The sequence below is a fragment of the Talpa occidentalis genome, unplaced genomic scaffold (assembly GCF_014898055.3).
Source record: "Talpa occidentalis isolate TD23 unplaced genomic scaffold, MPIMG_talOcc4v2.1 talOcc4.13, whole genome shotgun sequence".
Classification (NCBI taxonomy): Eukaryota; Metazoa; Chordata; class Mammalia; order Eulipotyphla; family Talpidae; genus Talpa; species Talpa occidentalis.
The window spans coordinates 60,358,992-60,379,772 of NW_023601322.1; the positions used below are offsets into that span (position 1 = coordinate 60,358,992).

At 40.9% G+C, this 20,781-nt stretch overlaps 1 protein-coding gene across 4 annotated transcripts in view; it reads right to left on the bottom strand.

Moving 5' to 3' along the window:
- Window positions 1-2,591: 2,591 nt before the first annotated feature.
- FBXO38 (F-box protein 38) overlaps window positions 2,592-20,781 on the bottom strand; it is a 47,956-nt gene continuing 29,766 nt past the window's right edge. For 2 of the 4 annotated variants that reach the window (XM_037508992.2, XM_037508993.2), the window contains exons 13-22: window positions 17,179-17,298; window positions 14,985-15,164; window positions 12,723-13,457; window positions 7,900-8,000; window positions 7,594-7,696; window positions 6,702-6,868; window positions 5,450-5,595; window positions 4,778-4,881; window positions 4,190-4,303; window positions 2,592-3,465 (exon numbers count right to left, since the gene is read on the bottom strand). In XM_037508992.2, the coding sequence (XP_037364889.1) occupies window positions 3,287-3,465; window positions 4,190-4,303; window positions 4,778-4,881; window positions 5,450-5,595; window positions 6,702-6,868; window positions 7,594-7,696; window positions 7,900-8,000; window positions 12,723-13,457; window positions 14,985-15,164; window positions 17,179-17,298 (1,949 nt within the window). In that variant the 3' untranslated portion in view covers window positions 2,592-3,286. The remainder of the gene's footprint in view (window positions 3,466-4,189; window positions 4,304-4,777; window positions 4,882-5,449; window positions 5,596-6,701; window positions 6,869-7,593; window positions 7,697-7,899; window positions 8,001-12,722; window positions 13,458-14,984; window positions 15,165-17,178; window positions 17,299-20,781) is intronic. The other 2 variants (XM_037508994.2, XM_037508995.2) reach the window with 2 other exon arrangements.

Sequence of the window (20,781 nt, forward strand, 5' to 3'; positions counted from 1 at the left end):
GACCCAGACTCCCTGATCTCCCATCTGTAGTTGCTTTGAGAACTGTAGTGCCAGCTGTATTAGAGACTGTTAGGACCCTCACACCCCGCTGCATAAGCTCGGCATGGACTTGACATTCTGGAATATATCATCCATTGAACACTTCTTAAGACCTTTGAAAATGTGCCAGATCCTGCGCCACATGGTTGAATAGACGAGGATGACTCAGTTCTCTATTGCTGGTGTAGCAATTCCTCCAGTCTGTAAGGTAAGAAAGGTTTTTTTTTTAAATTTTTTTAAAGATTTATTTATTAATTTATACAAGCACTGGGTACAGTCAGAAGTGCGGGAGGGTGAGAGAATTCACCAGAGCCAGGGCAGGGAACAGAACATGCAGACCGACGAAATACACTGCTGAGGGGAGCAGCGGGCGAGGCAGGAGAGGTCTGCGTGCCATGTGGGACCCTCGCCGGCGGCCGGGGATTGAACAGGCGCTGCAGAGGCTGCGGGCAGCTTCGCAGCCCAGCGTTCAACCACTGCACCACCAGGGGAAGCCCCCTTTTTTTATTTTTTAAAAGATTTTCTTATGCATATAAGAACTGGGGTACAGGTTAGAGGTGTGGGGGGTGAGAGGATTCACCAGAGACAGAGTAGGGAACAGAATAGGCAGATTGACTAAAATACACTGCTGAGGGGAGCAACAGGCAAGTCAGGAGAGGTCTGCTGCACCATGTGGGTAGCTCCCTGGCAGGGAATCGAATTCATGCTGCAGAGGCTGCAGATAGCTTCATAGGTCTTACCCCTGGTGCCACCAGGGAGGCTCCCAAAAAGGTTTTAACTTTTAAAAAGTAGTCGGGGGAGAAAAAATTGAAAGAATACTATATTGTGATGTAAAAATTACCTAAAATTCAAATTTGTGTCCCTAAATATTTCCTGAAGTCGTGGCCATTCTTTGCTGTGGCCCCTTGGGCTGCATTCACACAATAATCGAGTGGTTGCCACACCTGAATCAAAAGTTTGATTCTCCAGCCCCATAAAGTATGCGGACCTCCATTAGAGGCCATCACTGCGCAGCATGCATTTCATGTGCATTTACCAAATGCGTAGAGTAGGCATCTCCCAGGCGGTTGCTCGAGTTAGGCATCTTTAGAATGACTTGGCCTCTCTGCTGTACACGCTACCCCTGGGCTGGATGATACAAACCAAGTTAGGAAACAGCGGCCTCTAGTGGCTGATCTAAGCATTACTTAGCTGATTTGATTATGGTTACAGTGAAAAAAATTTAGATGGAATCTTGGCCGAGTTGGGGCTTCTGTGGTTCTTTAAAATTATCTGGAATGTTTCCTGCCTTCTACTGACTACGGTTCGAAACTGGAAGGTGAAACATATTCCTTCAGTGAAATGAGAGTTTAAGCTGAATTAAAAGATAGTAAGGAAATGACAGAATATGGTACCTAACATTCTTTTGAATATGTCGATAAAAGGATGACGTGTTGGGGGCCTCCCCGGTGGCGCAGCGGCTGCTTGCTGGGTTGCTGGGTTGTGAAGCTGCTTGCAGCCTCTGCAGCGCCGGTTCAGTCCCCGGCTGCCGGGCGAGGGTCCCACATGGTGGACAGACCTCTCCTGCCACGCCCGCTGCTCCCTCAGCAGTGTATTTCGTCGGTCTGCCTGTTCTGTTCCCCGTTCTGGCTCTGGTAAATTCTCTCACCCTCCCGCGCTTCTGACTGTAGCCAGTGCTTGTATAAATAAATAAATAAATCTTAAAAAAAAAAAAAAAAGATGAAGTCTTGGGCAGTTACAAGTTTAGAGTAACATTCATTATTACTAATTATTCATAATCCATTATTAAATGACCTAGGTAATTACAAGTTGTTTTTTACTTCAGGTTTGGGCTACCATAGTTTTCACATTATTAACCAACAGCTTTTAAGGCTTTAAAGAGAGCTCTGTAGAAAAACAGATGGTCACACTAATTTCGTGGTAGGAAAACTTGATGTCCTTGCATTTCTATGGACATCAACCATAGAGGCAGAGACAACCCATTGGGGATCAAGAGCTTCGACTACTAGCCTTAACCACTTCTTCACTTTGGATGAGGCATTGTCCCTTCTGGATCTGTTTATCCCCCATGAATAAGCAGATTGGACTAGATAATCTCTAAGGGCCCTTACCACATAAAGACCTTAATTATGACCTCTAGTTGGAGTTTGTATAGCTTTCCCACAGATCTGCAGCTTCAGCAATTTGCCGAGGCCATTCAGCTAGCAAGTGCAAAGCCAGACCTGAAACACAGGTGTTGTTCTGACCCTTTTATGTTCCTGACCCAACTCTGATGCTGCAGGGATCACTGCCACACCAAAGCAATGTTCCTCAAGTAAGGAAAGGGGTGCCCTCTGATGACAGGTATTTTGGAGAGACTGCTGTGCCCAGTATTGGTGTTCTGCTCTAAAGGAGTTATGTGAGTTGAGTATCTTATAGCGACCAAACTAAAACAAAACCAGAAATTGGATTACACTGGAACTGTAGACATGACTCTACACATTCCTTTGCTGTGTAATTTCTGCTACTCTTTTTTTTAAAAAAATAAGGGATTCAGGTCCAAGGCAAGTAAAAAAGCTTTTAATAAACTTTTATTTTTATATTCAAGATAAAGCATATACACAATTGATGTGGAAATAAATAAAACTAGAAATGCAATTGGAAACTTTTCCATTTTTCCTTCAGTCTTTTTCCATTTTTCCTTCAGTCTTTTTACTTGATTTTAAGAAATGTGGCAACTATAATACCACGAGAAAAAGGAACCACAATTATGTACAGAAACATAGAACCGTCTCTGACCATAGGGTTTAGGTGGTGTTTTAATAGTAACACAAAAAAAAGCACACAAGACACGAACACTCTTCAACAGATTTACTCAGCTTCGCTCGAGAAGAAAAAGGCACAGATTTAAGGGGAGGACAGTGATTAAGAATATTGTAAATGGGGCTCAGCCAAAAAGTGACACTTTATGAACTAAATCAGGAAAAATGAACAAAATGAGCTCTTTCCAATTATCTGCCTTCATCAGAATGACTTTTTAAATTAAATTGTATAAACATATGATATAAAGTTGGTACTTAGGAATTGTCTTTGTATATTTCCTCTATGTACAAATCTTCGTATACAATTTCAATGTTCCTTGTACATTTCCTATATATCAAACTGAGCCAGGGCCCCCCCGAGCGCGTGCCCCAGTGCCCGAGGAGCCTCCAGCAGCTGAAGGCCCCAGCAGCTGTCTGCCAGAGTAGCTGCAGAGGACGAGGCCCGATCAAATGTAGTCATCTTCCACTGGCTCTCCATTGACATCACAGTAGTGGATAAAAATGGCCACTACTCGCTGGAACACCCCCTTCTTCATCTGTCGCATCTCTGAAATTTCCTCTCCTATTGTTTCCATACAGATGTCAGCTGATAGTTGCCCTTTTCTTCGAGGAGCGTAGATGGTGCCTTGGAAATAAGAACGAAAAGAGGAGACATAAATGATTACCAGAATCATTTAGAATGTTACTCTAAGTCGGTCCACGAGATATGCCCACATACTGCATTACTACGTGGCTGCTGCACACAGAGCCTGTGAAAAAGGGCCCATCAGTTTATGCGTTTGATGCCTAAGACAGCATCCATGATTAAAGGCCCAGGTGAGATGCACTGAGAGGTAAGCCAAGTATATACACATAGTTCATGAAATCTGTATCTTCATATAGTATTTGTTAGAAAGCTTCATACAAATGGACAGAGTGCTAACATTTAGGGAACTACTGTCAATGGTTCCTTCAAGTTTCCCCCCAAATACCTACACCTGAATTATAAGTTCCCAAACACTACCTGCCTAAGAAGCAGCAGCTCAGAAGAATTAGTGTAACCGGAACAATTTTGAACAATATAGTTGACAAATCCCTCAGTCAGGTGTAATGATACTAAAAACATTTCAGTAGGAAAATCTGTCTGAAGGAATCGCCCCAAAACCCCATCTCATCTATCCCCAGTGAGGCAACTGATTAGCTAATGTATGCATTAGAGCTAACTTTCATAGGGAGAGATGCAAAGAGTAACAAACAGCAAATAAAGACATTTATATGGGAAGCATTTTAGACATTGGGACACTCCTGACTCTCACACCAAATATTAAATGTCACACAATACGACTCAAATCAAGTGGTGTCATAATTACTTTCTTCATCATCTTCAAAGTCATATCTGGCGAAGCTGCTGGGTTCTGCTGCCCGTAGTGATCGCAACCAAGGAAAGTCAGAAATCATGGAATATGGAGCTCCATCCACAACACCTGAGTAAGAAGACAGATGAACATTGCCACGGTGTGAAGGCCAAGCCAGCCAACCATGCGGTGCACTGTGAGCAGAAGGTAAACGTGCTTTCATCCCTCATGGCTGGCAAACGCTGGAGAGGGAGATGTAAACTCCCATCCCAGCTTTGCCACTGTCGGTCCTACAGTCTCGCTCCTGCTCTGCTCTCGTTAGGCCTTGGTTTCTCTCTCTGCACATAAGGAGGCTGAGCCAGGTGCCTTGCAAGTCACTTCCAACCCTCAAGCTTGTAGCAAGTTTCAATTTTCTTCTTTTTATGTTTCAACACTATTTCCGATGATTTCAGGGACAGTCAAGACTGGCCCCGGCTATCTGCAGATATTCAAACCACTTGAGTTCTAATGACCAGGAATCCCCAACATTTTCTCCCCTAAGACAATCTGGCCATCAAGCCAGTTAATAGCTACTTAATTTTCCAACCATTTGTAAATGCTCACCTTCTAAAGTATAAATTTCTCTCCCCCAGGGGTACTTGGGGTATTTCTTTAAGTCCTCTTCAGTTCGTGTGGCTTCAGGAAAGAATTCGTACTTAATGAGCTCTCTGGAGGCAACGGGAAAAATTTAATAAAAATTACAGAACTGAAAACCATGCGGAGGTGTGAGGTAGAAAGAACTGTCCTAACAGAAGTAGGATACTTCCAAACTAGCGAATACATAGCTGATCAGGACAAAACGACTTTTACTATTTTTAAAATCATCTCAGTTCTCAAGAGAGAAAGTCTCTAAGCAAACATCTTGTGTAAGGTACTTGATTATAACACTTATATAAGAAATGCATGAAAAGCCTAATTGTCTGATGATGTGAAACAACATTATTCTAAATGCCTGATCTCTTTTCCATGCCTTGGGACTGAAGGAATGAAGTCAAATCCACATGGACAGTCTGTTTTGTGACTTTTCTTTAAGTTTGAAAATAAAAGGTTCTAAGTGTATATATATGCTTTTTAGTGTCTGTCCTCATTTCCCTCCAATTTTCGCATATTGTAGTTCACATACTTCATGGCTTGAAAAGTCCAGATGAAACCATCCAGAAATAATCAGAACTTGTTTCTGCGAGCCCTGGCTACAGGAAGTGACTGAAAAGGCACCCAAGAGCCCTCATTACTTACTGGTTGATGTTAGCTATAGTGTCCATCCAGCTGCGAATGCGCACCTTGTTCCGGACATTAGGGGGGTTACTGAATTCGTGGATGATACAGATGTGATAGGGGTAGGGCCCACTAAATAGCTTCTGCTCCAATGTTAGCGTATCCACCTATGGAAGAGAACACAGAGCGGGCTTTGGACTGAGGAAGAGAACACCTTAGAAATCTATCACTTAAAGCCTGACCAAAGTTTCTTTGGGCCCTCAATTTTTTTAATCTTAGGCTGATTTGAAAATGAAACAGTCATACTCAACTATGAACATAGCGTGCCTTGCTGTGAGTGAGGTTTAAGCAAATTCTTCCTTGCAAGCTCAGATATTTGTATGTCCTCACTACATAAATGTCCCTTAAAACAGAGAATCGGACTCAGGTAACATGACAGAAATCCACTTAATATCCTTGACTGGCTTAAGCACTGACACATGCAGAGCTGGACTACTGCTCTTTCCTGAGGAGAGACCATGCCCTTCTCCTGTATCATGTCTCACACTCCCTCCTTCTCCTGTAACGCCTACTTATAAAACCCCACTCTGCCGTCTTAGTGGCATATATTCTGCCTCCTCAAAAAGGCAAACTTCTTGAGGAAAGGATGAGGATTTGAGACTGTCTCAGCCCAGCAAGTAACAGACACTCAGCAAATAATTCACTGAAACCACCCTTTTGCAACATTCACTGCAAAGGCAGTTTACTATTTCCTTCAAACTTTCTTTTGGCATCTGAGTCTCATATAAAAAGCTTACTCTCAATAATGATGATGATAGTAATAACAGCTACCACATGTTTGCTTACTAGATATTCACAACTGTTCTAGTACTTCACATATATTAATGTAGCCACCACCATAACTGTAGGTTTTTGTTTTTCTAATTTTACAGATAAAGAAACCAAGACACAGATAAAGAAAGTGAAGTAATCTGCTTCAGGCCAGTGAACCAGACTTTGAATCGGGCAGCGTGAAACCAGAATCTGCACTCGCAGTAAAAAGCAAGGTTAGTAAATAAAAACTTGCTGAATATCAATTCCTTTCAACATACAACTTGCTAAAAATCCACAAAAATCTAGCAGAGAAGCATTAAGGAAAAGGAATGGCAAGATAGTCTAGTGTAAAAGAACTCTTTTGACTCTAAAGAATCATTACTGAGGGCTAAGCAAATGAATAAAAGCCATGACTTAAAAAAATCACCGTCATGCAAGTCATCAGAGGGGCAGAACTCACCTGCTGCATTGGGCGAAGGTATATGATGCGGTTTCTCTCAGGAGGCATCCTTAGTATCTGATCTAGTACCTGGTCCATATTCAGTTTCTTGCACTGTGCATAGTCAAATCGATTTACAATTGGTGCATTTTCTACTTTTAAGTGTTTCAATACCCTGCACCTGGTAGCTACAAAATGAAAACAGTGGTCAATTCTACAAATAAATTATACAAAATCCAGAGTGGTAGTTAAACACTATGGTCTAGTCACCACCCCCCACAAAAAAAACAAAGATTTATACACAGAATGCATGCAGCGCAACACAGCCATGAAACAGCAGAGCCAGGACTCAAGCTGGGGTGCATTTACTCCACATGTGCTGCTAACCTACTTTCAGATCAGGTAGCAATTGCTATTGGGAGGAGACTTAAGAAAAGACTATTATAAAACATGAACCAAGTCTCTGCACATGAAACCGCACAAATACTAAGGAATGATTACTTGAAAACTACAGACTGAGGACAGGATTAGAAATAATCCAACATAATAATCCCTTTGAAAAAATAAAAAATGATTATCGGAGTATTTATTGGTTGCTAATTTTTTAAAAAAGATTTATTTATTTATGCATACAAGAACTGGGGTGTAGACCAGTGGTGTAGGAGGTGAGAAGGGAGACAGAATAGGCAGAGTGACTGAAATAAGCTGCCGACAGGTACAGCAGGTGAGACAGGAAAGGTCTGCTGCGCCATGTGGGTCAGCTCCCTGGCCGGGGATTGAACTCATGCTGCAGTGGCTGGCGTTAGCTTGATAGGGCAGAGACTTTAACTGCTGTGCCACCAGAGAGGCCCTGGCCCCTAATTCTTTAAAAGCATTCATGATGTCTTTTGTGACATGGGTCTAAAATACGTACCATGGATAAACATCATCTTGGGACAGTCTTTTAGCACTAGGTCTGTGATTCCACAGTTGGTCATAGTGACTCCAACAAGATTTTTGGATTTTAACACAAGAACCTATAAGGAGAAAAAAGTTAGATGTAATTATATCTTCCTGTACTTTTTTTTTTCCCCCAAGCTTAAATGTTTTCACTGGCACAAGTGAAAAGCAGCTGTTAACAATTTCTTAGGGCAAAGCAACTATAAAGAGGAAACTTTAGTTCCTTTGCATTATCCAGAAACTTGGCTGGACTGAAAGGCAGGCAGGCTTTTCTCTTCACCTGCACATGGTCATCTTCAATGACAGGATCACTGGTACTAGTGGACTTATCTGCTGTCCGTTTCCGCTTCATGGCATGACGGGGTTTTGTTTTGGCAACCTCTAGAAAAAGCAAGAGGAAAAGCTAAAATTGAGCCTTGCTTTCTTCCTTTAATAGAGCACAATCAGTTGCATAATTCTAAACTCCATCAAGGCAACTCAAATCTACAATGGGGTTTCAGAAGGAATGCAGTTGGACTACTATTTCCCACTGACCTTTACAAAGCCAAAATCACCTTCTATTATCTCAAACATACCTACAATAAACATCATATCGCTTTTCATACCTGGGCTATTCCAACAAGTTAATTTGACACAGTCTCTCTAACTCAGCCTGTGCTAAGTACTGTTGGTGGTTTAAACTCACCATTTACCTATTAAACAACTTCAAATTAGAAACTACAAGCTTAGTAAGCACAGCTCACTGACTGACTTTTGGAGCTATACTTTCAGTCCGCCTATTCTGTTTTATCCCACACCACAGCCTTGTCTCCCACTGCCAATGCCTCTGAAGCCTCTCTAGCTCATTTGCCTAGAACACCATTTTTCATTTCATGTTCTGAATGGCCAGCCGTACCTGAAAGGTCCAGCTCAAATGACACCTGCTCTAACAAATCACCTGGGTCCCCAAACATTATATATGGTTATATAACTCCCTGTATACCTTCTTGTTTCTCTATTTAAACTGCAATCTCCTTGAAGGCAACAACACTGTCTTATTTTATCTCTGTATCAACGTCAGCCCCTAGCAATGAATTAAATTGGACATTTACTGAATGAATCGGCACTCAACATTTACTGAATGAATGAATGCATCACAGATAGGTAAATGGAGGAACAATAGCAGATATTTACTGAGCGCTTACTGTGTGTCAGGCACTTTTCTAATGGTTTTGCTTGTGTGAATTAATTTAAATCCTCCTAACAGTTCTCTGAGATAGATTATTCTCCTCATTTGAGACATGGAAGATAAAAGAGCTTGCTGACGTCTAAGCAGCGGAAGCAGGAATCAACCAGGCAACCTGGTGCCATTTAGTGTGCCAGAAAACCTGCATTCTTTCACCTGGCAAACCTTGGGGCTTGTGAGACATCCCCTAACACACTTATGAGTACTGTTCTAAAATATTATAGCTTAACTATTACAAAAGCAAATACTATGCTAATTTTGTTTAAATAAGTTCTAAATTCATGTCTAAAACTTAGCAAACACATACATATTCTAAAACAAGACACTATAAGTCACTGTGCTCATTTTTAATATTTCATCTTCTATAGCTGAGCATATATTCAAGTAAAACTATCCTTCATGAATTAAACTCCAACACACCGTCCTTCAGTTATTACTACTATACACCAATATTCCACCTGGTGATTTGCTAACTTCAAACAGGAAACAAAGAAAGATAGGGAAACAAGGTGTAAATACTGCAAACCCCCACACCTGATAACCCCTTTCTGTACTATTTGAAATCTTGGTGAAACCTTACTACATTAAAACAATTGAAAGCAGTTGCTTTGGTTAAGGCCTCAAAAGGTTGTCCAAAGTTCTACCCATTAAATGTCCTCCAAGGACTCTTGTCAAAATAACCCTGTAGGGTTCTGGAAAAATAAGAAAACTACTAACCCAGGCAACTAACTTCTTCCACAGTATCCTAAGGGAACTTCAAACAATATCTAACTATCTTTATTGACTAGGAATCTTTGGATGGCAGCACATTTCACATGACAGCCAATTCACATGTCTGGTAACAACTGATAAGTGCTGGTCCCCCCCTCCCAGCCACAGAAATGAACAAACCCAACACAGGTCTGTTTCCATTCCTTCATGACAGTCTTCCAGTAAGATTCTTCTATTAGCAGTCTCCTTTTATGATCCAGTTTCAAAATTCTCACCTTCCTGGACTGCTCTCTCTCCTCCCCTTTAATTGATCAGAATATGGGGTTCAAAGTTAAATTTTCTGCTCTCCAGAGTGCCCAAATTCATGGTGATTTATTTTCTAAGAAAAGTTATAAAATTAAGTCACCCTTTATATATATGCAGATAAGTGGGAAAAACAAAGATTTCCCATTTAAAAGGAAAACAGGCTTTGTTGTGTTTCTTATGCCTCCTTCTTGTTTTGGGGACAATTCTTAGCGATTTCATATAACCATCAGCATCAATATACCTCATATGATGGTTCCTAGCATTTATTAAGTTCTCAATTATTCACTGAGTCCCATACCATGTAAGACAAGTGCTAGAAGCTGAAACTATAGTGGTGAACAAGCAGATAACGTCCCTGCCTTCATGGAGTGCAGTCTATTGGAGAGACAGATAGTAAAACTTGATATGACAACACAGTGTGGCTACATTCATATGGAGGATGCTGTAGAAACACAGACCAGCAGGCCAGTCTAATCTTGGCACTGGTGTCAGGAAAAGAGGTGAGTATTTATGAAAACTGCACTAATCTATATGCTATTCTTAACAATCCAATTATTTCTGTGCTACTTATTTTATGAAGTATTACACAATGAGGACAAAAATAACAACTTAAAGGCGTTTATTCCTATAACAGGAATTCAAGAGACAAATAACTATATTAGTTCCTACATAAGGTGATACATTGAAAACCAAATAAAAACCTCAACTGTTTTCTTCGTAGTGATGTTAAAAAATTCCGTAGTCAATCAATTCTGTTTATTAGTTTGGATTTTATTTCTCCCTTAAAACTTTTAAAATAGAATGGCTAAGAGATTTAAAAATTTGCAACATTAAAAATATGTTGTGAGACACTCAAATAACTTGTTAGTCTTTCCAAAAAAGAGACCTGGTTAATATTAAAATCAGGACTTTGACATTTCCCCAGAAAAGCTGCTAAAGTAAATGGACCTTTGTATGATGTTTAAGAAACATTAGGAAATAATTTACCTAATATATGCACAAATTGATTTAAAAAAAAAAAAAACACACACACAAAGTAATAGATGTAATTTACCTTAAAAAGGGCAAAGCACTATGTAAAAATGAGACTTTTCTTTTTTAAAATCTATGGAATTATTTAGCCTAGAAAACGTTTTAGTGAATAAACAAGTCAGAAGGAAATGATAAAGGGGCGGAGCAAAACATAGGGCAAAAGAAGGAGTGAAAGTACCCTATGATTAATCTGAAGGAGTTATCGTAAAAACCCTAAACAGCAGCAACCTTTAAGGGAAGGCTTGATGCCATAAAAAAGACAATCATCTTTTTAGCTGATCAATGTATTAGAATTCCAAATAAAATCCAAGATTTGAAAAATTATAAAATACAACAATAAGTGATAAATACACAACTAGACAAAGTGATTTTGAAAAAATAAAATAAAAGAGGACAGAACACTGGAACAGAAGAGAATGCTCAAAAGATAAACCTGAATACATCTAAGGTACATGATGAAAGAATCTTTCAAAACAATGACATAAGAATGGGTGTCCAAAATAGTATTGAGACAACATGGTGACAATCTGGAATAAAAAAATACTGTTAGTTCCTACAGGTTAAAATAAAGAACTAAACAAATAAATGGATTCAAGAATGACAACATGTGAACAATCATCTGAACCAGGTATAGAGTGGCTTTCCACAGTATCATATGAAAGAAACCATGAAGGTGGACATCTGATTTTACAAACAGGAAAAACTGTGTGACTTAAGTGTCATAATAAAGTTTCTGTTTGGATGGATGGTGCTGATGGTGGCACAATGTGACTGATGCACTAAATGCTGATGAACTGGACACCTTACGTGGTTACAGTGGTAATTTTGTGTTATGTAAAATTAAAGGAGGTTTATCATTAAACAAAATTCAAGCTGCAAAAAAGATTTTCATCATATGGCAGAACAGGTACTTACAAAGTGTCATGAAATGAAGATTCAAAAAAACTCATTTGAATGAGTTTATGCCATTAGGAGCACTAGGATCTAATTAAGTTTTCATATTCATCTCCTGAAAGCTTTTTGTTAATTTAACTCCGCATGATTCAGTCAGCTCTCTTGAGTACACAGGAAAGCACTGGCTATGTTCTGGGGATGATTTTAAGATTTTAAAGTTGAGGGAGACTTGGAGAATCTTAAAATATTTTTTATTCAATGACAGGGTATTCATGACTTAAAATAAAAGCAAGAGCTAGCTTAAGACAAGGTCAGAAATATATATGGAATTATGACTAAGAAATGTGCTGATCCCCACCTAACCCAATGCCTTAGAATATGTATTTATAAATATTAGTTACAGATGAAATCATAACTATGTTTTCAATACATCTTCTTAATTCTCAGCTAAACTACTTACCTGCTTATCTCCTGGCAAACCTAACAAGAAACAAAACTGGACTTGAGAAAAAATGACTAAGTGTTGTAGAGATACATGTAAGGCTATACCCAAATGGTAGGTACCCCCAAGCCCCAGCCACTTCAGGTCCTTACCTTTTGGCTAAGGTTTAGAACTTTCCTAAGTGTGAGAAGGGAGCAGCGTTTCTCTACTGAGATTCAGACATCAGAACCAATATTAAATTTAGGGTCAATATAGACAGTTGTTATAGCTTAACTATTTTGAGTTTTTCTAGATTGGCTCTTCTACAAGCTGTTTTACCCCCACCCCCTACCCACCACCACTGCTGGAAACTAGTTCAAGATCTGGATGATCCACAGAACCCCAACACAGAATTCCATATGCCTCACGGGCTGTACGTGAGAAAATTTATGGAACAAGCTGTTGCCCCTCGAGTCCTAACCTGCAGTTGCTAACCCTGGGAGCATTGTCATACCTGACTCAGATACCAGCGGTACATGGGAGAGTCTGCTCCTGGCCCGTGTTAGGGGCCTCCGAGGGTAGTCTTCATTAGACTGCACGTCACACCTCTCAGGCTGGGAGCTCCCCCTCCTGTCCTCACCTGTAGCCCCAGAGCCACTCCCATTAGTCCTCTCATCATGTGCTGGGCCTGACGACCCCCCTTGTGGCAGAGTCCTAAAGGAAAAGGCGGATCTCGTACCATCCGGGCCATTCACAACAGAGGCTCGGCTGGTTGAAGGACGTTCCTCATCAGAACACCTGCTAGTTCTCCTTTGGGATTCCTGGGGCCTGTGACAGCAGCATCTGGGGCAGACAGAACTCTCTGCATCTCCCTCCTCCATGGCCTCAGAGTCCTCTGACCCACCGGGGGAGCAGACACACTGCCTGGACACATCCACTTCTGTAGGGCTAGGCTCGGAAGAGCCGCCGCTGTTCACGGTCCTTACAAAGTCGGGGCTTTGAGAAGCAGTGCTGTGTGAGCTGGAGTCTCTCACTGTGCTGGCGGCGGTGCTGCTGCAGCTGGGATAAACATCCTTGCTTTTTTTCTTTTCAGGAATATCCCTAGCTGCTTTCATATCGGCTTTGATCTGCTCACTGGTGACCTGACAGCCTTTCTCACAGCTGCTTTCCTCGAGAGGAAACTGCTTCGACTGGCCCATCTGATGGGAGTTGTACCTCTTTCGAAGTGGAGTCTTGCCTTTTCCACTTACTGCTTACAGAAAAAGAAGAATGGCCCGAGGAAAAGAAAAGATTTCAGTACAAATTCTGGACAAAAGGCAAGAGTAAATTTGGAACAGGAAACAATGTACACTAATTTTCCTAAAGTATAATGGCGACCACATCACTCAGCTGCTCACAAACTCTTTGGAAACTCGCTCGTGACTACCTGGAGGAACCTTAGCTCAGCCTTCAGTGCTCTCTATGAATGAATTCTAAACCAATTTTCCATTCTTGTACCCTCTCTCTAGATATCCTATCCTCCGGTCCAAACTCTTCCCTTAATAGGTACACCCCTGTCTTACGACTTGGGCCCTTTGTTTTCACCAACTCTTCAGCCTGGGACCCCTGCTCAATGTCTTCCGTACCCCGCCCCCAAATCCTTGCAATTTGTGTCCTGTAACTGCATTTCCTATGTTTCTGACCTGACTCTTCAGCTAAACTAGAGATTCCCTGGACTTCTCATGACTTACTCATTCTTGCATCCCTCACAGTATCTAACACAGTACCTGGGGCACAGTAAGGCTCAATGAATATAAAAATGTTTAAAGAAATAAAGTTTTTGACTGGCTGACAGAAGATCTAGTTTCTAACTTCAGAAATTGAATTTTCTAGAAAACATTAGGTTAGTTATAGTGGGTCACATTATTTTCCCTCAATTTCAGTTTCCAGAAAACCTCCTTTTGACCTTAGGGTAAAGATCTCTGAATTTCTTAAAAGGAATAAAATAAGAATTGAGTAATCAGTCAATGGTTAGTAAATGACTCCAATAAAGAATTGAGCTTCCCATACACAGAAGTGTGTGTGTGTGTGTGTGTGTGTGTGCCTATTCAAGTTCAGTGTCAAATGTATACTGAACATTGCAAAACATTAAGGAGTAGGGGACCCAAAGGAAAACAAGTGGGCAATTTAAAAACCTCACCCTTTGCTAAAAGTGGTAAGCATCTGGTTCTGAGAAACAGAATGGAAGAGAAGACAAGAAATATGAACCTGAAAGTTAAGAGAATTATAGTTCCTTGGTGAGGCAAATGGCAGAAAGCTACTGACTAGATTTAAAGGGAGGCAAGGGATGGTAAGAACATGCTCCAGGACTCCCTCGATCACCAAAGCAGTCACCAACTCTCACTAAGCACACCTGCAAGGGTTAGCAACCGGGGCAGGTTGCCTTCTTACTGCTTTGACGACTCAGCGGTCATCTTTCATGCGAAGCGCAGCCTCTCACTAATTCAATACCCTCGTGCCACGACTTCCTAAAGCCTCCACTGCAGGACTCACGATCCTTACACCCTCTTGCCCAAGCCCTGACTCCACAGCATTTTGTTGTGCTAGGCTTGCCCTCAAGAGCACCACCCGATCCCCTTCTCACTTGGCCCATAGCCTTTCCTGCCTCCTGTCATACTCCATAAGGAGTGTGTGAACTGCACCACAGGCTGTGGCGGGAATACATTATAGGAAGGCCAAGTGTGTCAGTCCTCAAGACGTCTCTCGCTACAGGTCAGAGGAAGACGTAATCTCTCACCTGACAGTTCCCTGGACTGCACTGACTCTCCGGCTTTTTCTTCACGCTCAGAGTAACGCCGAGCACCATTTTTAGGAATCCAGACTTCTTGGAGTTCTAGACTGTCTTCCTCATCATCACTCTCTGAATCATGAACAGTAATTGGGGTTGGTTTTACTACACGCTGAAGACCACTGGGTCCTAAAAAAAAAAAAAAAGCACAGGCCTAACCATTATTTTTGACCAAGAAAGGTTCTTACTCAAAGTACTGTTTCCAGGAATCTGGGCTCACAAAGATCACTCTTAAAAAAAAAAAAAGAAAAAAAGATTTATTTATGCATACAAGAACTGGGTATCTCCCAGAGGTACAGGGGGTGAGAGGATTCACCAGAGACAGAGTGGGGAACAGAACAGGCAGACTGACTGAAATACACTGCTGAGGGGAGCAGCAGGAGAGACAGGAGATGTCTGCTGCGCCATGTGGGTCAGCTCCGTGGCCAGGGATCAAAACTCCTGCTGCAGTCGTTGTGGACAGCTTCATAGTACTGACGCTTAACCCGCTGCACCACCAGGGAGGCCCCAAGATCACTCTTTTTAATGGAGTATATACTTGGACGAGATACTGTGACGGCACTTCAGTCCAAAGCATGATGTAAGTAAGCACTAAGTAGGATAATATGAGAGCCACCATTACACTCATTTTTAAAGGCAAATTTAAAATGAAGATCAGATGGCACCTCCCTTCAGGACTGTCATTATTTGAAAAAGTCACATAAATCATCCTACTAATGATCAAAGTAACTCATAATCATATGAAAAACAGGCTAAAGCTCTTGGGTTCTTGCTCCCAGATGACCAAGAAAACAAGGACTAATAGTTGTGTCAAAAGGGCTGTGGCCACATGTAACCTGTTTACTGTACCAACTGCCCCCACTGCATGTCCAAGGATGCTTTTAAGAAATCTGTCATTGAAACAGTATGGAGGTTGCAGCCATCGGCAACATATTCAGCACCTCTATGCTTCCCAAGCTTCATGTGAAGCTACACTACCCGCGTGAGTGTGCCTCATTGCAAGGTCATCAGGAATTGTTCTCATGAAGCCTGGCAGGATAGAACACCCAGACCCCAACTTAGACTTACAGGTGCTGCCCCAAGACTTCCTCCTGCCCATGTAAATAAAAGAGCTTAGTCCTTAAGGACTGAAGAAAAACTATCAGAGTTTTCTTTAAGCTATACTTAAAGAAAAAAAAAAAAAGGCTATTTTCCTAATTATGCCCATGTATGCATGACGGCAAAGCAAATAAAGGCGAACTTGAGATATTCATTGGGCTGGTGAGAATTCTCTTAACTGATGTAGGTCTGTCTGGTTGGAATTTGCAGATACATCCTTGAAAGGCTAGAAGCATGTGATGATTTGGTTATCTGAGTATGTATATTTATGTAAAAATTGTTTCATCTTCTTGGCAATACAGCTTGTAAGCTTTTAGCTCTAGAACCCAATTCTCTCTGATAAATAACTGATTTTGCTCCATCAATAAATGGAGGGAACCACACTCGTCACACTGTATAATGTCTGACAGAGTAGGCACTCAGTAAACATTTGTTTAGTAAGTGACTGTATCTGTAAGACTTAAAACAAGGGTAGTTAAAGACATTTTCAATTCAAAGACAACATTATGCTAACAGACCAGAAGTGAAAAAACGAGTTTTTTCAATTCTGTCTCTTGATTTCTGTCTTGGAGGTCTTCAGCAAATTAAACTTTTGAAAGAATGTAAGTTTCCCCATCTGTAAAAGGAAGGTTTCTTAAGACTGCTGCCTGCTGCAAATCACCCAACGGAAAATGGATCTTGATCTTTTACTGGACCAGGCCAGCCTCTCCACTTCTCACCGAAATGAAGGTTCCCCTTCATTTTTTTTTTTTACTTTGTCATTAGAAGAAAAATACATATATATATTCCTTTGATTCATTTTCTTCTGAATTCCATGGATGAGCAGAATATTTAATCAGTTCATTTATTTTCTTGTCAAGAAATTGAGGGCTTTCCTTCTGCACACACACCCATCTATACCAAGAACATTAACACAGACCTCAGTAACAGCATGTACCACATCATTAAGTGTAATGTTATAAAATAATCATTCTCAGTATTTTCCATTCCTCATTAGTCAGGCCCTAGCTTACAGAACCACGATTGAGGGGAGTCACAGGATTACCTGCTTGTTCCTCGTCAACATCCACAGGAATAACTGCCTGACTGTGAGCTGGAGTCTCAAGTCCACTCTCAGCCACCACCTCTCCATCTTCCTGTACCATGTCTTCCATCTCATTCAGGGCTTAAACAAAAACAAACACAGTCACAGTAAAACAAGGAGAGGTCTAAAATTCCACAGTGCCATGAAAAACCAGCGCCCCTGAAGAATGAACAGCCCCTTGATTACTAGGCCCACTCTGGGGAAAGAGCATATAATTGTGCTTCATTACACAGACATTAGAAGAAATGCCCACATATTCTACAGAAGAGGAACCATGGAGTGGAAAGGATCACTTGGTGGACAAAGCTGAGTGCTGGGAGATGAAGCTGGGAGAAGGGCACCAGTGAAGAAGCAGCAGCGCGTTCACTCTTGGAGATGTAAGCAGGGATGGCTCTAGGAAGCAGCTTTCTTTCCCCTTCTATACTACTTGCCTTCTGGTGAGAGGCAACTACCAGCAGACCTGATGGCGCCTCAGCAGCAATGAGTGTTGTGGTACCTGGCAGCTAAAGGGGCATGTACTCGATAGGCAAGATCAAACTATGTATTTCTTTTCCTGTTCCTCAATGGCTGCAGTATCATTTTTGGTTTGTATGGCAAGGATTATTAACAAATATACCAGTACATTTTAAACTTTTATCATTCAAATACATTCTTTGCATGCAACTCTTTATCAATAAACAGGAACTTGTGATTTTTTTTTATATTATTTCAGAGGATAAACCCAGTGAACAATTTCATAAAGACAAGTTTCAAAGAGTTTACTGCATTTTAAGATAAAATGGTCACCTTCCAAGAGGATCCCAAATAAAATAAATCCTGGCTTTGCTAAGATTAAATCCAAATCCCTGAAGGCACTCAATCAAATACCCTTTTACTACCGAAGCATGTGTGCCTGAACTCAGTTTGACTCCAAACAATACCAATACTGCCCTTCTCATTTACAGCCTGGCAGTGACCCAGAGGGCAGTGGAGACTGTGCCAACCCCGTTTACTACCACTTACATCCTCAATGTCTAGGAGTGTCGGATACCAGCCAACCATTGGATGAAATAAGCCAGCCATGGAAAAAACAATGCTGTCCCCGAGAGAACTGAAGAATCTACTTAAGGAAACAAGACTAATCCTTACAGTTAACGAACAAGGCAGGAAAACATCATTCAGATAACTATCATGAGAATATTTTGTGATGAGGTCTGAGGTTTCATAAAGACAACTGGGCTTGTGTTCACCTTAAATATACATGACCACACATCCCTTCTTTTGTTTAGTATCCCAGCTCTGTTCAGCTCTAGCCCTCAGTATCTACAGTTCATTTAGCACCAAATGAGGAGTGACCTTGTCTAGAAACCTTCCACAGTAAAAGCCAATCAACTTTCTTCTTTCATTCAGTTTTATGGACAACTGTGAACAGCAGCTAGTAATTAAAGTGTACATCATCTATATCAGGCTTTTTGCTAAATATTTTCATATCTTATTTCTTGCGGCAATCTATAGGACATCACGAAGAACCTCATTTTTGCAGCTGAGAATATTGAGGCTTTGCAGTATTAACAATCTGCAAGACTTTGAACTTAAGTTTGTTTCCAGAGTCCCCTATACTACCAGAACTATGAGTAGACGGGAAATGTATAATCCCTGCTCTCAAAGGAGGCATAAAGTTTAGCAGATGTTAGAGACAGAGAACAAAGTGAGAATATACTTGCTAAGTGCTGAAACAGGTGAAAAGTACATAGGGAACATAGATAAAAAAAGGAGGCACTAATTCTGTTGGGCAGGAAGGTTTCACAGGGATGAGGTCACAATTCAAATACTTCCCTACCAAGAAGCATGTAACATTTTCCAGAGGACTATAAGTAGTCCAGTGATAAAAACAACAGGTGTTTGTGTTGAAATGGTATAAAAGGAAAAAAAGAAAGCCAAAACAAAAGAAAAAGTTACCTGGGTCCGGAGTGTGAAAAGTTTAGAAAGCCTTGCTAAAAAGCTTAGAACGTTTTCTTATATAAATAAAAGGGACCCACTAGAACATAAATACATCCATGTGTCTGCGTGATGAGGTTTTCAAGATGCTGAACAAGAAACAGCTTTTTAAATTGCCAGAATAACTGGCAGACGTATTTAAAATAACCAAAAGTTGTAAACTGAACTCCTTCCCATAGAACCTACTCATCAAGTCTTTATACAGCATCTATTATAATGTTATAATGTGTTTCTGTTCCCAGGTGTGAAGAATAGTGGTGACATTCAAGATCCCTAGTCCCCCCCTGCTTATTCCAGTTGAAGGGGATAAAGTTACTTTTAAATAAACAATGAATAAAAACACAAGATAGTAATATCTGAGGTAACAAAACTAAATGAGGCTGATGAGGTAAGGAATGAACTGGTGACTACTTAAGGCGGTAAAGGAGGATGTCTCTAAGATGAACATTTACATTAAGACCTAGGTATCAAGAAGAAGCCAGTCACGCAAAGATGGAGAGAAGAACGTTCTAAGAGGCCGCAGTCAATGCACAGGTAGCGGCAGTTCAGCAGGACTGAGCATGGAGAGTGAGTGTGGGGAAGAGCACAGGTGAGGACAGGCTACATCATGTTGCACTTTATAACCCGAGTCAAGAAACTGGATTTTTTTCCCAAGGCAGTGGGAAGCTATTGGAAGGGTTGGAAGCAATGTTGTCTGCTTTACATTTTTAAAGATGGCCCTAGATAATCTAAGAACTAATTTAACAGAGCAAGAGAGAAAGTAGGGAGACCAGTTTGAAAACTATTAAATTACATAGGTAAGACAGGTAGAGCGTCAACAAGACTTGCTAAAGGACTCTGGACTGTGGAAAGCAGGTAGGTGGTGGGAAGGAAAAGGTATAGACAATTTATGTCTCGGGTAATTAAATGAGAAGGTGGTATCTTTGCGTGGGAGAAATGCAAGAGATTTGCTGATTTTGATTTTCATTTTTCTAAATACTTTATCACATCTTTTTTTAGAATGGTTTTAACTTAACAAATTATATAAGCTATCTTTATATCAAACATCAATATTTACCAAGTGTATTTGTTCAGCTACAATGTATTTTCTGTTTCTAAAAATATTCCTGTTACAAAATATAATCATAAACTTTAATGAACTTGAACAGATACATTAACTATTTTTACAGATACATTAACTATTCTCTCTTGGGTAAAACACGATTAGATACCTCACCCTCAGGATTCAAAATTACAGATTTTCCATAAATCAGGCTCCAAATGTGCTCCCAACCCAGAAGGACTAGCATTAGCATCACCTGGGAACTTGTTACATGGTTCCACCCAGAACTATTGACAGAACCTCTCAAGGAGCCCAGCTATCTGTGGTGGAACAAGCCCTCCAGGTGATTCTGATGCACTCAGGTGTTAGCATCACTGCCAAAAAGCTGCAAAGTATTTCACTCTGAGGTTCATTTAAGTGAATGGGGGGTGGGGGGGAGGAAGGAGAGGAAGGATGCAGCATATCATTTTTAAAAGCATAGTACCTGCAAGCCTCCCTAGTGGCGCAGGAGGTTGAGCGCAGTGCTGTGAAGCTGTCCACAGCTT